The following is a 21,875-nucleotide window of genomic DNA, read 5'->3' on the forward strand; positions in this document are numbered from 1 at the left end:
GATATGGAAACTGAGGCCTAGGAAAGGCAAGCACCGTGTCCAAGGCCAGAGAGTGAGCTGGGGGCAAAGGCAGGTCTAGAATCCAGTCTGAGTCCAAGTTCTGGGAAGTGCATCCCTGGTGAGATGTGCCAGAGGGACACCTCCACCGGAGGGGAGAGATGTGAATACCTGCGCTCTGACACCGATTATGACTTGGAGAGGCGTCTGTCAGATCCCATAAGATGTGAAGGATTGGGAAGGTTCAGGGAGCACTATAAACTCTCTTACCTCCACTCCCTCAATCCATGTTAGCAAAATCTCTATGGTTTTCAGGGAATCAAACCTCACTGAAAGAATCCTGCCAACAGGCAAGAGAGATAAGAGGAAAGCCCAGGCATAGGTTTTCTGGTATTTTACTTCAGGCTGCTAAGCCTCAGGACAACACCATTGAGCCCTCCCAGAGAGAAGTGCCTCGAGAGCCTGTAGAAGCCACGTCTCTTTTCTCTTCTACTGGCGAAGCAGGGGCCCTCAGAGGCTCCCGTCTCCACTTGTCCTGATGTCAGGAGTCTGGCAATGATGGCCAAAGATGGTCAAGGAGACCCCTTCTGGAATATGCTTGCCCCAAGTCTAACTAAAAACTAGTAGCTTAGAAGGTAAGCTGAGTGGGGTGGGAACTAGTCCAGTATAGAAAGACAGACTCCACAGGAAGAAAAAAGGAAACATGTACTTCTATTTAGTTAATTTGTGCCAGACAATGCCAGCCCTTTGTCTAAGGTGATTAAATGTAATCCAAATGGCAACCTGTGAAGCAGGTACTATTGTCCTTATTTCCAAAGGGGAAACTGAGGTTCGCAGAGCAATCACCATTGCACAGATCACAGAGTGTGCGGTAAGGGAAGAAGATGCTCTGCTTTTAACAAGTGAAAATCCTGAAGAGAAAAGAAGACTGAACAAAAGAGAGAAAACCTCCACTGGCACCAAGGCCCTGGCGGGGGGGCTGCACCTGCCCCTGGGGCTGGCTGGTCTGAAAGCCGTCCTGACCCCCTTTCCAGGATGGGAGATGGGATGATATCTGCTAGCCCTGCTTCAGTCCCCTGAGCCCGAGGACCTTCACAACCTGCGCAGAGCGCCCCCTGCCATCAGCAGGAGGTACTGCAGCAAGGAGAGAAAGCTGGAGGAGGACGCAGACCAGTTCTGTCCACACGCGAGCCTCCAAAAGCAGAAAGTCTCCAGCCAGCCGATTCTGCGGATTCTGGACTATTCAGTCACCACCTGGGGCTCTGGGTCACATTCTGGGCCCTGTTCTTTACAGAAGACACCCCGAAGAGGGGAGGCAGGACAAGGAGCCCTCTAGAAACCACACCCTGGGAAAAGCATCTTTTGAAGAAAGCAATGTTCAGGGGGAGGGGAGGTGCTGAACTCTGGAGGAGGATGCCAGGCGGGAGGATGCCCGGCGGATCTCTGGGCAGCAGCGGGCACAGCGAGGCCCACGGACAGGTACTTCAGAAGGGCAGATTTTAATTCAATATGAAAACTTCCCAGTAGGGACTGAAGCCAAATTGGTTCCTTGTGAAGAACCACAAGAGCGCCCTCTGTGGGAGGCGCTGGAAGGACAATTTGCAGGGATGAGGAAGAAGGGCGCTTGTTGCCTCCTATCGCTGCCCCTCCCCACCACAATGAGTCTGCGCAACTGTCCTTTGCTCTAGGAGCATCTCTGTGCTCTGGGGTCTCACTATTTCCCTAACCCTGGGAGGCTACTGACTCCTGTCCAACTCATCTCAAGAGAGAGGGCTGATGGTTGATTTTTACATTGAGGAAAAATTGAGTAGACCTGTGATTTCTGTCTTACCACTTATGTCACTGACTCATGTCTCTTTTATGGTTTTGGCACATTTTCAGCAGCTAGAAAATTTTTCCATGGGAATTAAAAAAGGGAGATGTCCTCATACATACTATGCATAACACGGAGGTTCAGATCTCAGGGAGAAGGAAGTTCCACCCAGATGGTCTGTCAGCACTGTCTAATCATGACAGCCCCTGAGCTGTCGGCACAGAGGGAGATGCAGCCCTCCATCCCTGGGCCTAGATTCTAGGCCAAGCAGGACACAGCAAGTCCCAAGAGCCCTCTTCTGGCTGCTGTCCAGGGTGCAGAAGTAATGCCTTCCTCGTTAGAACGCTGGCCTGACCAGCATCTCTTCAACCCCAAGGAAGCTCCTTAGAGCAAGATGCCCACTTTTGCCTGCCTGTCAAGAGGAGTTTGGAGAAGACAAAGGTGAAGGATGAATGTAGGACCGTTCCCTACAGAGCCACTGTTAGACCTCACCCAGGCATCTAAACAGAGAAAAGACCCCAGGGGAAAAGGCATTTAGGTGCGATGACCCCTGATCTCAAGCTTAGATGTTAGAACCTGCCTCTAAAGTCAGGAGGGCCCAAGAGAAGATCATTCCAGCCTCCCCTTTGAAGCCAGAGCCAGACTCATAATGTCCTGTCTTTCTAGAATATGATCTCAGTTCTGATTCCTGAGAAACAATGGATGAGGGAGGGGCCGGCCCTTTATGGATCCCTGGCATGGGGACAGTCATTTGTCACAGCATGGGGATACAAGGGCTACCCATTGCTCGACCTGCATGGCAGAGCCTGGTCCACCCCCCCTTCACCCCAGAGAAGGGGATCTCTTTGAGACCATTAGGGTCGCTGTGTGTGGGTGGGGAAGTGCTGACAGTAACCTCAGGAGACGCTGCGAGGCTTTTCTGAGTGAACACTTCCCAGCCTGTGGCCGTCCCAGGCTCAGGTGCCAAGTCCTGTGGAGAGGTGTCCTGGGTCCTCCGGGACTGCAGGGGAGGCCCGAGGCCGGAGGGAAGGGAAGAGGGAGGAAGGGAAGGAGAGACAGAGAAAGGAAGAAAGGGAGAGAGAGGAGCAGGAGAGACACACACACAGAGCCCGTAAATAGCCCAGCTTTGTAAATCCCACACCCTTGGAGTTTGTGGCTTAGGTCAGAAAGAAGCCAGTGGGACAAGAGAGAGAAGAGTTGCCCCTTGTGGCCCCTTAAGGGAGGGAGGCCCACGGTCAGCTGCCAGCCAGCACCGTGCGGACCCTTCTCTCCCTGCCCTCGCTCAAGAGGGCGCAGAAACACACCACTTTCGTTCAAGAGGCTCTCAATCAGGAGGCCGAGGAGCCATACCATTCAGACTCTGATTCCAAGTCTGCCCTGGGTATTTTTGGTTTAGGCAATGGTTCAATCCTGCAATTGGGCTCTTAGCCCCTCAAAAAGGCATCTTTGAAATGAAAACCCGGGTTTGGCAAATGGGAACTTTCCTGGAAAGTTTGGAGTCCTGGGCACCTGGGTGGATCAGTTGGTTAGGCGTCTGCCTTCAGTTCAGGTCATGATCCTGGGGCCCTAGGATTGAGCCCCACGTTGGGCTCCCGGCTCAGCAGGGTGTCTGTTTCTCCCTCTGCCCTTCCCCCTGCTCATGCATTCTTGCTCTCGCTCTCAAATAAGTAAAACCTTTAAAACAACAACAAAAAATTTCGGAGTCCTTATTTTGATTTAAGTTCCTACTGTTTTCCCCTTGGCTCAGATGAGGCCCAACAATGTAAGAGAAAGCCACTAGTACCTCTGATGACACATCCCCGCAGGAGAGCCCCCTTCTAGCCCAATCGGGGATTCCAGTCACCATCAGCAATGCCCCATGACTGTACAGCACTTTCTGGTTTATAAAGTGCTTTTATACCCATCATTTCACTCAGCCTCCCCAGCAATCCTATGCAATGGCAATTCTGGTCTCCCTTTAGACAGGCTGACTAGCAGCGAGGCTCAGAGAGGTGATATCACTCATCTAAGAAGCCAGTCCAGTCTTTGTCTACAGCTTCTCCCCATCTCCCAAATCTTCAAGGGCCTCTAAATGCCAGTGGGGCCCGTAACCAGTCAAATGGCCCATAGCTCCAAGGTGAGCTCCTGAACCAGAATTCTTTCCAGCAGTGGACTATACCTCTTGGGGGTAACAGTGAGGGGCAAGTGTTGAAACAGACCCCACCTTTGAATAAGACCCATCTTCTAGCAGTTCCAGCTATGACCAGCAGGTGGGGCATACTCCCAAGCCAGGCTCCTCGGAGGCACCGGAAGCGTCCCAGACCAGCTCCCCAGGGCTCATCCTGCCCTTCTCTACAGGAGTCCCACCGTTTCAAAAGCCTCTGCATCCCTCCTCAGCCCCAACCAGGCCACTCTGGTTAAGACTCCCAAGGCAGGAGGAGTGGGGCCCGTACCCAAGAGGAGAGGACTGGCCCCCATGGCCCAGTCCAGAGTGCCAGGGGTGACCCCAGAGGCCCTCAACAGAAGCAGGTTGGCCCTCCTTCCAGCATTGGACTTAAAGACTCTCAAAGAATCCCTGGTGATTTTGTGAATCACCAGCCAGTGAAACTAACACAGCAGCCTCCCCCCGTGAGGCCCTGTTATCCGGCATCAATCAAATGTTCACTTATTAGATCAGGACGGCATCACCAAATTTCAAAGCATTCCGAGGGCAGTACGTACACAGTTGACTCTATCCTGGTCTTCCCATGATTTGGTCTTGCTCCCAGCAGCTGTGATGTAACAGCAAATACAATGGCCAGGATACAAGGAAAGCAGGTTTTGGCCCCTCTTCTACCAGCTGACACTGAACAAGTATATTCCCATTCTGGGCCTCAGTGCCCCATCTGTAAAGTGATGAGCTCAAACCAAGTAGGTTCTGAGGGTCCTTCCAACTTTAAAAGGTGTTCTGGGGGGCATAGGGATGGCTCAGTCGGTTGAGCATCTGACTCATGATTTTGGCTCAGGTCATGATCTCAAGATTGTGGGATCAAGCTCCGTGTCAAGCTCCCTGCTCAGCGTGGAGTCTGTTTGTCCCTCTCCCTTTGCTCCTGCCCTCACTCATGTTCTCTCTCTCTCTCTCTTTAATAAATAAATAAATAAAATCTTTACAAAAGAAAAAAGTGGTTTGGATTTGAAATAACCCTTCTTTGTGAGTCCCAGGACTCTCAAAATGAACCATTAAACCCCTGTTGAGCATCTAGGCCCTCTACCAGCTCCTCTGTGTTTGATCTCCCTGGGTCCTCACAACATTCCCACAAGGTCAGTACTTCTATTATCTCTGCCTAATGGACGCTCAGAGAAATTCAGTAATAAGCTCAGAGTCACCCAGCTAGCAGGAATCAGTGCCAGAATTCAAACCCAGGTGGTGAAAGTCTAGATCAGTTGGGTTTGAGACAAGTAAGCAGCAGTGCTAGAGAGAAAACACCGAAGTATAAATGGGGGTAAATACTTGCCAAGATTTAGCACTGCTAAAAATAATAGCTTGGAATTATAAATACAGGAATTCTCATGATCCTATCTTTATCTCTCTTGCATTTGAGAAAACACCCCATGCTTTCCACTCCGAAAGGCAGGTGGGTGTGGGATCCTTTTCTGAAGCAAGAGGTGCAGGTCTGATTTTCTTGGAGGATCTGTTCTCCTCTAGTGGGCTCTGAGGATTCTTCCAGCAGGGAACCACCCCCTCTCACACACACATATCCCACCATCTGTGTTTTCACAACAGGCACTAAAGGATCTGGTTACTGGATACAACAGCTGGGATTCCCAAAGTTTAGGGTGCACGAGAATCGTCTGGGGGCATTTGTTCAAAATGCTGATCCCAGGGCTCTAGCTCCAAATATTCTGATTCTGTTGGTCAGACTTGGGGCCTGTCTAATCAACAGAACCTGCTTTTCTAGCCCTCCACCCCACCCCACCCCATCATCCCCTCATGCAGCAACTGGGGGAGGCATACAGGTGGGAGGAGGAGTGTAAGCTGGAGTACAGAGCAACCTTCCCGACCCTCTTTACCTGAAGCCCTTGTTGAGGGGTTCAGGGTGAGACCTACCTCGTTGACTTTCTCAGGGGTGCCCTTGGGGGAGGGGGAGGCGGGCGAGGAGGGCAGCCTGCGCTCCCGCTCCCAGTCTCGGTCCCGGTGGACCAGCTTGCTGTTGGGCTCCTTCAGGGTCCGTTTGAGCTCGTTGATGCTGGCCTGGTGCTTGAGCAAGACATCCTCTGGCTTGTCTAGGAACTAGGGGTGGATGGAGAGGGCAGTGTGTGTTAGAGGAACAGCTCTGAGCAGGGGATGGTAAGCGTGGCCATCGCTGCCCTACATCAGCGAAGTGATTCCCGTCCGTGAGTCCTTCTCACCCTCACTGCACCCCAGGAGCCAAGCAGTGCAGAGATGATTAAGCCCCAACAGGTGCTCAAAGCACTTAAGGTTAGACAGAGGAACGAGAAGCAATTAGGATTAAGAAGAGGAGGTTTCCGGGCAAGCATCACCTTTTCTTTCCCCCTTGCCTAGCTTCCGGCCTCAGAACCCCCAAGGTAACCCAAATCCCCTAAAATCAGCTGAGTCCCCTCTGGTGCTGTGTATCCCATCTCAACTGGGCATGGAGGTGACTTCCTTCTGGTTACAACCAAGGCACAGGGAGAACTGGCCCACCCTGTTCGCTGGGCTGCTGTGGCCCACTCCCTGACTTCCAGGATCCCCAGTCTAGGCCCCTGTCAGCCCGAGAGGTGAGCTTCTCAGATACTCCTAAAGCCAGGGATCCCCAGAAAAATGAGCCCTGCTCCCACCCAGCAGCCAGGAAAAGACGGTTTTCAGCACCATCTATGGTGAGCTACTACCTTTCCTAATCACCCAGGGTCCTGTGGACCCCTTGTGATACCAACTCCTCATGGGGAAACAGAGTGAGCTGTGGCCAGAGGCAGGGGTGCCGCAGGGCATTTAGGAGGGCAGGAGAAATGGAGACCTGGAAGGAGAGAGGTAAATCCCAGAGCTGAGCCCGGGATAGCGGGAGTCAGGGGCACCTCCCCCATTAAACTGCCAAGTCCGAGCTCAAGCCAATGCAGCAGGACAGAGTGACCTCCTCCAGGTCAGGTGAGGAGCAGCCTGCTTCTGCGGGCTGTTGGCTCAAGCGCCTTTATCTGCAAGGCTGTTGGGGTCCCAGCAACTCAACTCAGGACAAGAAGTGGACCATCTCCGTTTGTTATAAAGTCAAATCGGCAGACTCGAAGAAGTGCCCAGAAGACAAGCTTGCTCTTGGAAAGGCTGAAATCTTCCCCTGGCTTATCTCTGGCACCCGCAGATCCACCATGAACGTGTGAGTTACCTTGGGGAGGAGACTGATGCCACCGAAGCCTTGCTTTCCCTCCAGACACCTGTCTGTACTTCCCATGTCCCCTCCTGAGCAGGACGACCTTACAACAAGGTTGGAGAAGTCGGACGGAACAAGTTTGCACAAGGGGGTAGGTTTGAGCTGTAACGGACCCAAGATATGGCTTATGACCTTCTAGCCTGACCCTGTCACGCGGCCTCTGGGCACTCGCAGTGTTCTCGGAGGTGAGAGAGAGCAGTGGAACCCTGGGATCCTTGATTAGGGTTAAGGGCTTTGGGGAAACCTAGTCCAAATGCCTTGCTGTGCAGATGGGGGGCTGGGGCCCAAGGGGGCTCACCCACGACCCTCAAAGGGTCAGGCTGAAACCCAGCTCACGTGACACCAAGGCCAAGCCCTTAGGTCCCAGCCCTTGGTCTTTTCCCTCAGGTCCAAGAGACCAGCGTCTCTGGCAGCGAAGGTGCAGAGAAAGAGCTGGGGACTGTGCGAAAGGGAAGAAGTTGTTAATACTGAGAAGTAAGCGGAGAGAAGCCACCAGGAAGAGGAGGAAGAGGCGAGGGAGGAGGAAAGAAGAGGCTCTCCCTGCTGGAGCAGCAGGCCCCACCCAGAAGGAGGGACAGCTGGAGCTTGAGAAGAGGCAGAAGCATTCGGAGCTTCCTCCCTGCCCCCCACCCAGCACGCCCACTCCCACATCGGTTGCCAGGAGATACAAAAAGAAGCTTGGGGTGAGGTCAGGGAGGACACAGATGAGTGGAGGCATGACCAAACGGTGACGTGGGGAAGAGATGAGTGAGTCTAAGGAAGGGTTTGGGGGGGGCAGGGGAGATGAGACCAACAAAAGCACGGAATGGCCTGGAAGAGCTGATGGACACTGGTGGGATGGGAAGGAAGCATGGGGTGGTGGGAAGAAGCAGAGTGGGAAGCTGGTTAGAGGGAGGGAGGGGGAAGAGGGCAGGGGAACCAGCTGGCCAGGGGGTGGGGTCTGAGGGGGAGCTATGTAGATATGGGTGGGGGGAGTCAGGGTGGTTGGGGAGGGGGGCAGGGGAAGGGAGGGGCCTTGGGGAGAAGGAGCAGAGGCAAAGCTGAAGCTGAGATGGTGCAGAATATGGGCCTGGGATGGACTATGGGATGGTGACAAATGAGCTAGGGATGTGAATGGCTGGGTAAGTGGTGACAGGTCCCATGCAGTACCTCCTGCTTGTGTCTCGGCGTGGTTTCCTGCTCCAGCTAGCGAGATGCGGGAGGAGGAGAAGGAACCAGCAAGGTCAGTAGAACAAATGGATTAGAGGCACCGCGCTGGCCCGGTACGGTGCAGCAGGTAGCCCAAAGGGCTCTCTCCCAGGGAGCAGAGGCCAGGGAAGCTGGTGACCACCCGTAGGGCAGTGAGGTAGACAGAAAGGGCAGGGTGGGAGGCAGGGACAGAGCCCATGGAGGTGAAGAAGGGGGCTGGGGGACCGTGGGCAAAGTGGACAGTCACACTCAGTAGAGGGGACATGAGGGCTCTGGGTACTCATGCCTCCACTGTCAGCCTGTGTGTTCAGGAGCCTGTGCTCCAAGCGGCAACTGCCCGATGGGAACATGCTACACCTGTATGTGCCCCCGCCCGTGTGTGTGCCCACTGCGTGCACATCTGGGTACACGACCCCTCCTGTAAGAGGGGTCTACAACTGTGAGCAAATGCATGCTAGTGAAACCACGTGTCCCCACGTGAGTGTGTGTACAGGTATGTGGGGAATGCATGAGGCAGCAGGAGGGGACACACCTGAACCTCATCCTTGTGAGGGCCCACAGGGACACCCGGTCATGCTCTGGGGAGGAAGGGGTCCGTGCAGACCCAGATCACAGTCAAAGGGACAAATTAAGAGTGGGCAAGAGGACACTGGAGTCCTCTAGGGGTCAAAGTGTCCCCGTGGGGAAGCAGGACAAAAAGAGGGCAAGAGTGCAGGGAGAGCAGCACGCCTACCACCCACCATGAGGGGCTGTTGATGTATTGGGCAAGGCCCTTCCTGTGGTGCAGCCTGGAACAAGGGTGCTCTCCCACCGCTGGAAATACCTCAAGGCCAAGGCCGAGGCTAGACCCAGAATTATCCTCCTAATCCCAGGTCAGAGGGTCTGAGAAAGCCAGCCTCCTACCTTTAGCTCCTTGATCTTGGTGGGGGTCCTGACCTCTCCCTCCTCAGCCTCTGACCGCCTGCCCCCAGACTCGCCATCTTCCTCCTGCTTGTCACCGTCAGGTCCCGTATCGTGATTCTCGCTGACCGAGGCTGGGCGGGAGAACTCCGCTAAAATGAACAGAGATGGCCGGGTAGCTGAGTAAGACCTCTCCCAGGGGGACAGACAAGGAGCCAGGCTTGCCACCCGCCCAACCATGGCTGAAGTGGGGCATCCTCGACACATCGGGGATCAGGAGCCAGCACACAGAGAGGGGAGGAAGCCTTGTCCAGGTCACGCAGTTACCTCCCAGTCCCAGATCCCCTCCTGACTTCTACAGCCCCAGATCCCCTCCTGACTTCTACAGCACCAAAGCCCAAGTTCAAACCTCAAATCCACCGCTTCTGGGCTGTGTGACCTTTGGTAAGTTACACAACCTCTCTGGGCCTCAGTTTCCTCATCTATAAACAATACCTACTTTAGGCAGCTGGGGGAGGAATGAATAAGCTCCATGTATATAAATACTTAGAAGAGAGACTGGCACAGAGTGAGCCAATTCAATCAGTGCTGGTCCACAAATGGTGAGGTTTTTGTCATGATGGTTGTGATGGACACTTGCTTGACCATTATGTAGCAGTGAAAGCTAAAGTTCTGAGATTTGCAAATAATTTAGCGTCTTTATAAATCAGGGGAAGTTCAAGGGGACTCCTGCAATATTTATAAATCAGGGGAAATTCAAGGGGACTCCTTCTCACCTACTGGCATTCCAAAGTAGTTCTCTGAATAGGAAAGAAGGGATGGAATGATGCGCTTTACACTAGGCACTGGGCATAACCCAGACTATGCCCATGGATTATGTCTTGGTGGGGAAAAAAAATGGCTGGAAAACACTGAATTCAAATGACCAGAACACAGATTATCCTTGGGTTTGGCCTAGATTAGAAGAGAATAATTAACCTATCTATTCATATATATTCACTTGGCAAAGTTCCCTTTTCTGCACATTATTTCATTTGATCCACATGATCCTTTGTGTTGATGGCTAGAATGGGAATCCTTATCCTCATTTTACAAAGGATAATATGAGACTCTGAGAGAGGAAAGGTCCCGCTGATGACCTTTCAGTGACTTAAGACAAAGACCCAGGTCTCCTGGCTTAGAGTCCAGACTTCTGGTCCTCCCTGGACGAGCCTCATGAGCTCTAGACGAATCCTTGTGACCCTGCACAATCTGGGCTTCATTTAGGCCCTGGAAGAGTAAGGGAAGCTGCAGGGGAGAATAGAGAGCCTGTACTTTCCCTTCGCACAAATCTTAGCTCTGCCTTGTGCCCACTTAAGAAGAAAAGGAGCTTCCTCAGCCTCAAATGAACCTTTGCAAAACCGCATGTTCTCTGAACATAGTCAAAGAATCCTGGGACAGGTTTCACCTTCATACTGCAGGGAAAGCTTCAGACTCTCCTGACCACCTGGAAAACTCCTACATATCCTTCAAAACCCTGCCCAGTTGTCACCTTCTCTGCAAAGCCCCTTCTGCCCTCCTAGACAGAATTAATCTCTCTCTCCTCATGGCTGCTCTGTATTCTGCACATACTTCTCCCATCGCTTGAATCACCTTAAATGCTTACAAACCTACCATTCTATGAGCTCCTCAAAGGAAATGTATTCCAATACTCAGAAAATATTTGTTGGGCAGAACTAACTTGCCTGGAGGCCTGCCCCCATGTGTTCTGGGAGTATCCACTGTTCCCCCATGTAAGTCCCCACCTCTTACCTTAAGCTACCCTCTACAAACCCAAGAATAATCATAAACTATAATTAGGTATAATTTGTTAAGGTCCTTCTATGTGCCAGGAACTTTTTTGGGGTGTTAGGTGTTATCATGCCTAGTTCTCTCTGTAACACAGCAAAGTCAGCATTATTTGCAGAAGAAGAAACAGGTACAGGGAAAGTTTAGCTACTTGAGACCTCCCCTCCGTTCACGTGTGGATATTTAAGGACAACTTCCTGGTCTGCAGAGCAGCTTGTGAGTATAAAGGCTGGGATTTGAACTCACATGTGCCTAACGGAATCTCCCTACTGCCCATGTGGCTTCTGAACCTCTCCTACAAACTCCGGGGTGCACAGCCCAGGGGAGGGTCCTGGGCCCTGAGTGCCAAGGCAGGTCTGGGCCAAGGCCTGGGAATCTTCAGGTTTAACCAGCTCACCCGTGACTATGTTTTGAGAAGCCCTGGTTGGCTTGCTACAGGACAATGTAGGGCCAGTTCTCGTTGATATTAAGGGTACCTGTCAGCTCAACAGAGATGAGGGCCATGGAGAACAGCATGTGGCTGGATGTCAATCAGTTCACTGGAACCAAAAGAATGACCAGGAACAACAAACCCTCAGCCTCTGGTGAGAAAGGCCTTACCTGCTCCAAACTGTAGTGACCATATACCATTCTCCTGGTATGATGACAATCTGTGACTCACTAAGCATCAAAAGGAGAGGGCCCAGAAACCCATTTGGCTGAACCTGGGACCCCAAGAGGCCACAACTCAGGGAAGTTGCAGGTGTCCAGAGAGTGGCAATGTCACGTTCTAGTGGGAGAGATGCCATAGACTGGGCGAGACTGCCACGGGCCGCCTGGGGCCAACAGTGCTCCTGGGCCACCGGGCCTGGTGCAAATCAACCAGTGAGCTGTCCACCACTTTCTCCGTTCATCCCACGGAAGCTGGCATGCCCCCTCTTCCCACTAAACGCCCCCCTTATCCACCTCCAGTCTGGGGCGTACCTCCATCAAGACTGCGGGACATGGTGTACCGTTTGCTGGAGGAACGCTCGAAGAAGGGTGCAGGCCGGTCAATGAGGGCGCTGGCCTGGCGGGTCTGTGCCTGAGTCCTCCCACTATATCGGAACTTGGAGCCCATCACCAGGAAACCCTTGGGCGGGGGCTCGGGCGACACCAGCCTGCAGTGGAGGGAGGAGGGGAATTAGACCTGGGCTGCCAGGCCCAAGGCTGGACCACAGCTGGCCTTTTAGCCCACTGTCCCACCAGCTACAACTCAAAGTGACCCACAAAAGGAGAAACTTGGCAAGGGGGGATTTCCCGGAGTCCCTCCCTCCTAGCTCCTTCTCCGGCTTCCCTGTCACGGAGCATCCATGTATACGCATGGCCTCTGCCCGGCCCCCAAGGACCCACCCCAGGGCCCCACCGCAGGGGCAGGCTCACCGGAAGAACGTGTGATGCTCTATGCAGACCTTCCACAGTCTCTTGGCTGACCGGTGGTTTGGGAGCTTAAAGCCAATTGTGCTCTCAAACTGCTCATACTGCAAAACGAAGGAGAGCGGGTTAGAAGCAAGGCCGGGGCTCTCTCGCCGCTGGTCCATCTTTTCTGAACTCTTCTCGGGCATGTGTGATTTCAGGCTGTTTTATTCATTTATTCATTTATTTCTTCAATAAAGTGGACTGAGCCCTTACTTGGCAACAGGTTCGGTGCTAAGCAGCAGAGCACCATGGTGACCAACACGGAAGATTCTCAGGGACGGAGAAGGGGTGCTCTGATAATAAATTAGTAAACAAGATCATTTCGGACACTGATAAGGGGGCCTGAAGGGAACGAACAGAGAATGCCTGGGCAGGTACGGGGGTCAGGATCTGTCTTAGAAAGGGTGATCAGGGGATGCTCTCTAAACAGGTGATCTCTGAGCAGACATCTGAAGGATGGGGAAGGAGCCAGCTATATGAGAAGGCAGGGAAGACAATTTCAGGTAGAGGAAACCTCAAAAGCAAAAGCCGGAGGCAGGAAAGAGCTTGGCTCATCCTGGGAAGTCAGAAGGCCGGAGGCCTGAAGCACAGTGGGCATGGAACAGAGATCTGTGGGAGAGGCAGATGGCCACATGCGGGGTCTGGACGGTAGCCCACGAGCCAGAGAGTTCTTGAAAGGTCTAAGGCAGGAGTGGGAGTGGGGGATAGTGATCTGATTCCATCAGACATGATCTGATGGAAGGGACTTTGAAGCTCTCCTTAGCAGTTACGAGAAAAATGGCCTGATATGACAATGGAGGCAGGGGGACCCAGGAGAGGCACCTCGGAGAGAGGCAGGTGACAGATGGTGGCGTTGGTGGCTGGGGCAGTGGAGGAAGACAGAAGCAGATGGGTTTGCGTTTCCTCTAGAGGTACAAACCAATGGACCTTCTGATGGGTGAGATGTGGAGGCTGGACATACATGTCTGCCATGTGCGGTCGTGTGTTTTGGTATGTGTACGTACTTGGATACTGCATGTAAGCAGATAACGGACATGAGTGGACAGGTAATCGCTGATCTGTGTAACCTGAACATATGTGGTTATCCTCCTAGGTGTGCTTCCATGTGTGTGTCTGTGTATGTTGTATGTGCAGTGCATGTGTGTAGGCCCACAGCTAAGGCATGAAGTCTATGTAGAGAGCCCCAGAAAGAGGAGTACTCTCCCCTTACCCAGTACCCTAGCAACCCTCTCCATGGAGCCTAAGTAGGAAAATACCCAGGCTCAGCGGTCAGGATCCTGTCCGTTCTAGACAATTCCAGTGAGAAGGAGGGGTTCCCAAGGCAGGCTCACCTCCCCAGGCCGGATCTTGATATAGAAGTTACTTCTCTTATAGGAGATCTTGAGAATCTTGGGCCAGGCGAAGCGGTTGATTCTGAGCCGGTCCCGGTAGATGAGCAGGCCGTTGGCACAGACCCCTAACATGATGTCGATGCCCTCGGAGTCCTGCATGGGAAGACATCATCAAATGGCAGGTCTGAGGGCCACGCCTGCCATGCACCCCGAATCCCTCCCTGAGCTCTGCTTTTGGATCAGCCCTCAGGATCAGGGTCAGAGCCCGTGTGTTGGGGAAGACCCCCACCAATCTCACACAGGCATCATTCGTTCATTCATTCATTCTGTCAGCCATTCACCCAGGCCCCCATCTGATCATTCTGTCAATCACTGATTCACCGACAAACACTTAGTGGCGCCTGTGTGGTGCTAGGCCACGGGCTGTGTGCTAAGGACACAGACATAAACTGAAACCTTTGTCTTGATGAATGGATAAAGAAGATGTGGTATTTATATACACAATGGAATGCTACTTGGCCATGAGAAAACATGAAATCTTGTCATTTGCAATGATGTGGATGGAACTGGACGTTATGATTCTGAATAAGCCAATTAAGTGAAATAAGTCAGTCAGAGAAAGACAGGTACCAGATGATCTCACTCACATGTGGAACTGAAGAAACAAAACAGAGGAGGAGAAGGGACGGAAAAATAAAACAGGATGAAACCAGAGAGGGAGACAAACCAGAAGAGACCCTTAATCACAGGAGACAGACTGAGGGTTGCTGGAGGGGAGGGGCGTGAGGGGATGGGGACACTGGGTAAGGGACATTAAGGAGGGCATGTGATGTGATGAGCACTGGGCGTTATATAAGACTGATGAACCACTGATCTCTATCTCTGAAACTAATAATACACTATATGTTAATTGAATTGAAATGTAAAAAAACTTGGTTTACAAAATCAATAAATAGATAAATAAATAAATAAAGTCAGATCATGGTAAACAAAAAATAAATAAAGCCTATGTCTCTCTCTCATGATGCTCCCAATCTAGTGGTGGTACAAACAGGTTCTTAATACAGTGAATATAGAAACATTATAAAGATCATGAGAAGATAAAGTGTTAAGGAACTCTGAGGAATGAGAAACAAGAATATGAAAGGCTTCGGGCTGGAGGGAACACAGGGTCTGGCGCACCAAGCCCTCTGAAGCACGAGGGACATGACCACCGCCCCCCCCTCCCCAGAGGCCAGGGAGACGCCGGGGCCCAGGAGTACCTTGGCATGGTGTAGGTCTACTCCATACATGGAGAGCTTCTTGGCGTTCTCTAAGAAGTGGATTTCTGCTTCTCCTGGAGTCATGCCCCTAAAGGAAAGAACACGATCATAAGCAGCCACGGAAAAGGCCCAGGCCTAAGTACCACTGGCTAAAGGCGGCCACAATCAGAACCTGGGATTCTAGGAAGGCAAACGCTCTGGAGTGGGCATATGGCTAAACTGCTCGCAGTCCTTCCCCTCTGCTGTCAGCCCTTGCTTCCAGTCACCCAACCCCCTCCTGGTGCCAAAGCTCGGGTCCAGTCTTGTCTCCTCCGGGCAGTATTCAAGGGATGAGCTGGGAGTTGGAATTTCTGCTTCGTTCTGCCGCAGAGCTCAACATGAGTCATCGATTCTGCTTCCCTGTGGCTGTGAAGGCGCTGTGGAAGCCATGGTTCATTACAATCACCCAGAGGCTCCGAAAGGATCACCCAAGGAAGACATTTTTCTCAGAATTTTATATCCGAAACCACTTAATCCCCCCCAAGGAGCTGTTGCGCATTCTCCTGTCTGACAAGAGAGCTACGCAATTCATCAGTTTCCTTCTTTGCTTTGGCAGCAGGGGAACTATACATTTTCCATTTAGCCACAGAGAACCTTCAGTGAGCACGGCGTGCTGGTCACTGTTCCAGACACTTGGCGTGCATGACCTCACAGAGTCCTCGTCACAGCTCCGCACAGCTGGTGTTGTCATCGTTCCCACCAGCATGGAGAGGCTGAATCACTCGCCTCTGGCCACACAACTATTACGGAGCAAGAGTCGGGACTTGAATCCAGATGACCTGGCTCGAGAGTGTGTGCTCCTTCCCAACCTCTTCCCTTCCATCTGGGTCATATCCCCTGGGCCTTGGGGTCCCCTGCTCTGCCCGCCTCCCCAAGCGGCCGTGGGAGATGCCTGGACACTAGGTGTCCATGTGCTTTCAGTCAAAAGAGCTGAGCAAGCTAAGGGATGGCCACCAGCCTTTCTCCACCCACACACGGGTTTCTTTCTCTGAGTTCTTAGGACCCTTGCAAATCCCTCCCACATCTTGCTACCCATGGCAAGAATGACAGACGGCAGGCAGGCCATTGCTCCCTATTCCCGAGCCCCGGCCGACACTGCTGACCAGCCAAACGGTTTCAGTGTCCTTCTCACCACAGTATGACAGCAGCCACTGCTAACCCGAGTCGGCGTGCAAGTCTCTGAGAGACACACTTGCCCCTTGGGACCCAGCGTTCTGTCACACCCCAGCAGGCTCTCACCCCTGTACATAATCCCTCCACATCTGGCCCTTGTCCTCATCTCCAGACACAACCCTCCTCAGGCCTCCCATCCTCATGAGCAATGAGATAATGTCACCACCCACCCTCCCACAGGCTCAGCACTTTACAGTTTACGACACACTGTACGTCACTGGTCACATTGTGTTCCCATAATGGCCCTGACTCAGAATCCAAAGCACTTGAAGGGATCCCAGAGACCATTTAGTTCCAGGGGAGCCCCCCCACCCCGGGTCCAGGGATGGTATCAACCTCACAGCAGCATTTGGGAATGGGGTAGGGGGCATTTTTGTGGTTACAATGCCTGACAGGGTGTTAGGGGCATCTACTGCCTGGAGCCTGGGGATGCCAGACACCTTGCGCAATGAATTCTCCTTCCCCCAATACCAACAGTTAAGACAGAAGGATGATCTAAATCGGTACATATGCCAGTGAAAAATGGAGCTGATAAGTTAAATAGCCAGCCCGACGATGACCCATCAGGTTACTCATCTTCTAACTTCGGGAATAAAGAGCTTTCTGTTGCACAATCAACTCTTCAACTCCTAAGATCACAAAGCAATGATAAATATGTCTCTGTCCCACGTGCCACATGGCCCCCAACAGCGCCAAGGCACCTTCTATTAGCGCCCACGGAGAACCGATGAGGAAACGAAATGACCCGCCCAGATGCCCTGGTTAGAAAGTGGCAGAGACAAGAATGTGAACCCAGGCAGCCCGGCATCAGAGGGCAAACTTTTGAGTTTTATACCAAGACCGAGACAGCTAGTGACTACCATTCCCATCTGAGAGAGACCCAGTGGGATGAGATGACTGGCTCTCAGAAGCACCTGCAATCAGGGGCAGAGCCAGGTGGGAGACTTCCAGCCCAGCACCTGGGCCCCAGCCAATGGCGGAGAAGCCAGGGGAGGCCCCTCACCTGTACGTCTTGTGCAGCTCCATGATCCTCTCCTCCAGCTCCCGGGTCTGGTTGGGGGCGAAGCGGAGCTCGCTGACATAGTTGCCCACATGCTCCTCGGCGTCGTAGTCGCCCAGCTCAGCCTGCACGGCGTAGGAGCCCAGCAGAGCATGTGTTACGAAGGAGCAGGGCAGCCGGCCCGTGATGATGTCTGCCCGCAGCTGCAGGCACAGGTAGTATCTGGAGATAGGGGACAGTGGCCATGGGCACAGGCCCCACTCCCACCCTAGAGGCCCCCAGCACCGTCACGCACCCGTCCATCAGAACCAAACCACCAACACTCAGCTCAGTAGAATAGGAACGCTCCTAGACGCCAGGATTTCAGGTGTTGATAATTTGGGTGTGCCCTAGAAGACAGTTTTGTCCCTTGTCACATGCCTTTCAGCGTTTTGTTAATTTCTAACATTTGTTCATTTCTAACCTAGAGGGATTTTTTTCTGCTGTGGGAACCTTTGAAATTTCTATCTCATTTTCAAGCTAAGTAGGACTGCTTTGCTGGTTGACCTTTTTTTTTTTAATGTCATGTATTTTTAATCATACATAAGAATTATATTCTTATTGTGGAACAAATGTAAACATTAGAGGTAATTCTAAATTTCCTCTCGATGTCCATTCTCAGCCCTAGTCCCCTCTCCCAGAGGTCACCCCTATTATCCAGGTGGCGTTCCAGACCTTTTTCCTCCATGGACATATAGAAATGCATGTGTTTTGATTCATGGGTGCTTTAAACAGGGACATGGGATCAAAGAGTACATCTGACTCTCCAGCTTGTTCTTTCCACACCCAGTTACTTGCCTAGTGCCCTTCCCACATCAGCACAAACAACCTGACTTCATTCATTTCAACTCCGGTACCACATTCCACAGCTAGGACAAACCTGGTCACTAACATTCTCTCAAAACTTTTTAATTTTGCCCCCAGCTCTAAGTGAATTGTCTAAAAACAAACTGCTTTAAAAGAAACCTCTCCAACCACAAGGATATGATTTTTTATAACTTTATGCACACTTGGATGATTTTACAATTTTTAGACCCATTCCATTTTAAACCATTTTTGTTGCTTTTTCAGTTACTGCATTAAAAAAAAAAGTTTCAGCTCATTCTCAGCCAATTATGCCTCCTTGCATTTTGCCATGTTTCACCATTGTTCCCAATTGCCTATTTCTTTTCCTTTTAAGTGCCTTTTACTCGGTATAATCTTTACTGCTCCATGACATGAAGTTCTGGCAAAAAGTACATGTGGCCTCAGTGCGTGCTTGGGGCCAAGGCGTAGGCTCAGAATCAGTAGCAGCTGGAACATCACAGACACCCGGTGTGGGCTTAAGGGCAATTCGTTCAAGTCTAAAAATTCGAAAATCACTGCCAAACATCCTGACCAATATTCCATTTCAATCAATTTGTCATTCTGACCAGTTTATTTTGGGCCTGAATATTTTTGACTAAATCAGCTGCTATTATCACCCCATTCCCTGAGGTCACCCATCCTAAGCAGGGCTAATTTCTCTCCTGTGTCCCTAGAAGCCCAATGCCCAGGGTCTGGCACAAAGAGGAGAGATACCAGTGAGTAAGACCACAGGGATGGGGATTAAGCCAGTCTACAGCTCTCAGCCTTCCTGGCAATGCAGTTGAGACCCTGTAGCTAAATCTTGGCTCTAAGGCGACCCTAGGGGTTAGGGCAGGACTAATGAGGCCAAGGCTTCAGATCTGATCTATCCCAGGGACATCTGTATTATCCCCCAAGGCCAGGGTGGGCATCGTGACTATGGCCCTACAAACAGGCAGCCAACATTCAGGAGGGACCCAACAGGGGAGAGAGGCTGGCTTAGAAGCCTGTCCCCTGCTGTAGGAGTAACTCCAAGCCCACGTCTTGTTCTTGGTGGTGTGTAGGACCCAGCACATGGATGACACAGCCCCAGATATTATGAAGTAAGACTATCTCTTTGGAAGGGGCTTAGATAAAAGCCTCTTCCTATTCTGATTCCAGAGGCAGGAGGAGCCCCCCAGAAGTTCTCATTCTCAACAATGCTTTGCACCTCCTTCCACTCTTCAAGCCACGTTATTTCCTGGCCCTGAGGCACTGTGAGATTGTACACACAATCCATATTCATCCCGGTAGACCAGGCTTGCCTCCATGGGGGTAGGGGGAGGTCACATGTCTAATCTGACCTTTACATGCCTGACAGGTACACAGAGCAGCACATGGGACCAAATTCCAACATGCAAAGCCATCTGCGCTCTACTCACTCCTTATCCCCGAAGTCTAAAATGGTCCACTCAGAACATTAGCCTTCAGACGTGTTTGGCTTGTCCCATCCAGAGATGGCCTCCACCATGTTTTTTAAAAATTCTGAATTCATGGCCAGTATTTTAAAAGCGTGGATTTTACTCTCAAATCTCTAGCTTCACTTCAACAAGGGGTCCAGTCCCCACGTGGCAGGGATGGCTGGAGCCGAACGGCAATTGTCGAGATGGCACATGTCCTCTTGAATTTCAACTCCAGTCAAAGAAATGTTGCCTGGGACGCCTCCCACCTCCGAAGCGGAGGGTCCACTGACTGTGGTGTTTGCGCCACTTCCTCCTACCCTGAGTCACCTTCCTTTGTCAACACTGTCTGCCTGGCCTGGCCGGGCATCTGAGTCTATAATTGCCAACATGTACTGTCCTACCAGGCCCGGGCGCCCTCATTCCTAGTCACATGGCCAGCAGCCCCCTGGCCCCACAGCCCTCACCTTGTGATGTCTTCTGTCAGCTGGGCAGGGTCCGGGGGGTAGAACTTGACTGTGAAGGCAAAATTCCAGGGGCTGCCTGAGAGGAGGAGACAGGGGAACAATCAGAAAGGCCCCATCACCCCAGTGGATGGCCCAGATGCACCAGCCCATGGGCAAGTCCTCAGCATTTTCTCGTATCTTTAATTCCAGGACAATCCAGTCAGAAAGCCTGGAATATTATTCCCAGTTGAAAGATGAAGAGACCGAGGCCCAGGCTGAAAGACTTGTGACATAGCAGGGGGAAGGAAGGTGGAAAGAAAGAAAAGTGATGGTGCACGCCAGGCCTACTGGTCATCACAAACATTACTTCAGTAACCTCTGCAACAGCCCTATGAGTAAGTCTGATGACTACCCCCATTTTGCAAATGAGGACACTGAGGCCCAGGCTGTAGAGTGTGGTGCTTGACAAGAAATAAAGAGTATAAGAAATGAAGGTAAGAGAAATAAAGTATGAAATGAAAGTATGAGAAATAAAGGCTGAGGCTTTCCTGGAGACAAACTCTGTAGGCCAAGAGAAGGATGACCGCAGGAGAGAGAGGAGGACTTGGGAAAAGGCTACAATCTAGAGCAATGAACAGACCACCCCTGGGTGGGCTGTAAGGCCCAGCCAAGGCAGGACCATGGTCACAAAGGGCCGGAGGCCATGTGGTCACTACCGTCCTTGTCCCTATGGTCACCACCCCCTTCGCCATTCAGCTGTAACATCTCCAGCACTTACTAAGTGCTGGTCACTTCACTTGCTAGGAACTTGAGGTGCACACGGAAGGGTTTGATCTTCATGATGATCCTGAGGTAAACTTTTCCTTATGCAGATGAAGATTCTGAGGGATCTTGCCCTCCTGGGATCACTGAGCTAGTCAGTGGTGGAGAACGGGCATGTAACCCCTGGTCATCTGACCCCAGAACCTGGGCTCCTGACCACGGCTGACTCCTTGGAAAAAGCAGCATCAAGGAGAACAATCCCTGTGTCAGAAATAATAGTAGCGGCAGTGGTAATAATAATAATAGATAATACATACCGGACGCTGCTACGTGCCGGCACCGTTCTAGGTGCTGTGCACAGAATAGCTCGTTAACCCTGCACAACAACCCTAAGGGTGAGTAGTCTTGGAGTCAGGATGGAAACCCAGGCAGTCTGGCTCCCATGTCCGTCTGTCAAGCATCACACCAGACTACCTCAGGAGAGCACCTACTACGTCCCAGGTGCTGTCCCTGACATCCCCGCCTTGCCAATGAGAAGAGCCCAGAGAGGTGCCCCCAGTGCCCTAGGTGACAGGCACCGAGATTTGGGAGGAAATGTCCCCAGCTCTGAAGCCCAGGACACGGGGTGGTGCCTCCTTCAGGAGGCTGAGGGGCTGTCACAAAGAAAAGGGCAAACAATGGTGGAGTGCCCAGCAGGCTCAGTCAGGGAAACATGTGACTCGGGACCTCAGGCTGTGGGTTTGAGCCCCACGTCGGGTGTAGAGATTACTAAAAAATAAAATCTTAAAAAAAAAATTTGTTCCATGCTGGCCCCAGAAGGCAGAACAAAGATGAATAGGTAGGAGTCCCAGAGGTAGGGACAGAGACTGCGGCTGTGCTGAAGGGGGCAGGCCCGCTCCTCTGGGACTGGAGGTGGCCACACGCAGCAACCATTCACCGCGCCCAGGCTGTGCTGCCCGGGGCTGCGGAGATGGGGGACCGACTCCCTCCTCTGGGGAAAGATGCTGAGCTCTAAGGCT

At 52.0% G+C, this 21,875-nt stretch overlaps 1 protein-coding gene across 16 annotated transcripts in view; it reads right to left on the minus strand.

Moving 5' to 3' along the window:
• LOC116862732 (band 4.1-like protein 1) overlaps nt 1–21,875 on the minus strand; it is a 119,298-nt gene that overhangs the window by 24,671 nt on the left and 72,752 nt on the right. For 8 of the 16 annotated variants that reach the window (XM_032850129.1, XM_032850128.1, XM_032850126.1 and 5 more), the window contains 10 exons: nt 20,116–20,191; nt 17,349–17,567; nt 15,134–15,221; nt 13,872–14,024; nt 12,505–12,602; nt 12,067–12,242; nt 9,280–9,428; nt 8,338–8,373; nt 5,877–6,059; nt 2,706–2,810 (listed from right to left, as the gene is read on the minus strand). In XM_032850129.1, coding sequence (XP_032706020.1) covers nt 2,706–2,810; nt 5,877–6,059; nt 8,338–8,373; nt 9,280–9,428; nt 12,067–12,242; nt 12,505–12,602; nt 13,872–14,024; nt 15,134–15,221; nt 17,349–17,567; nt 20,116–20,191 — 1,283 coding nt within the window. The remainder of the gene's footprint in view (nt 1–2,705; nt 2,811–5,876; nt 6,060–8,337; nt 8,374–9,279; nt 9,429–12,066; nt 12,243–12,504; nt 12,603–13,871; nt 14,025–15,133; nt 15,222–17,348; nt 17,568–20,115; nt 20,192–21,875) is intronic. The other 8 variants (XM_032850131.1, XM_032850137.1, XM_032850133.1 and 5 more) reach the window with 3 other exon arrangements.

The sequence above is a fragment of the Lontra canadensis genome, unplaced genomic scaffold, assembly GCF_010015895.1.
Source record: "Lontra canadensis isolate GAN:19392208 unplaced genomic scaffold, GSC_riverotter_1.0 scaffold313, whole genome shotgun sequence".
Taxonomy (NCBI): domain Eukaryota; kingdom Metazoa; phylum Chordata; class Mammalia; order Carnivora; family Mustelidae; genus Lontra; species Lontra canadensis.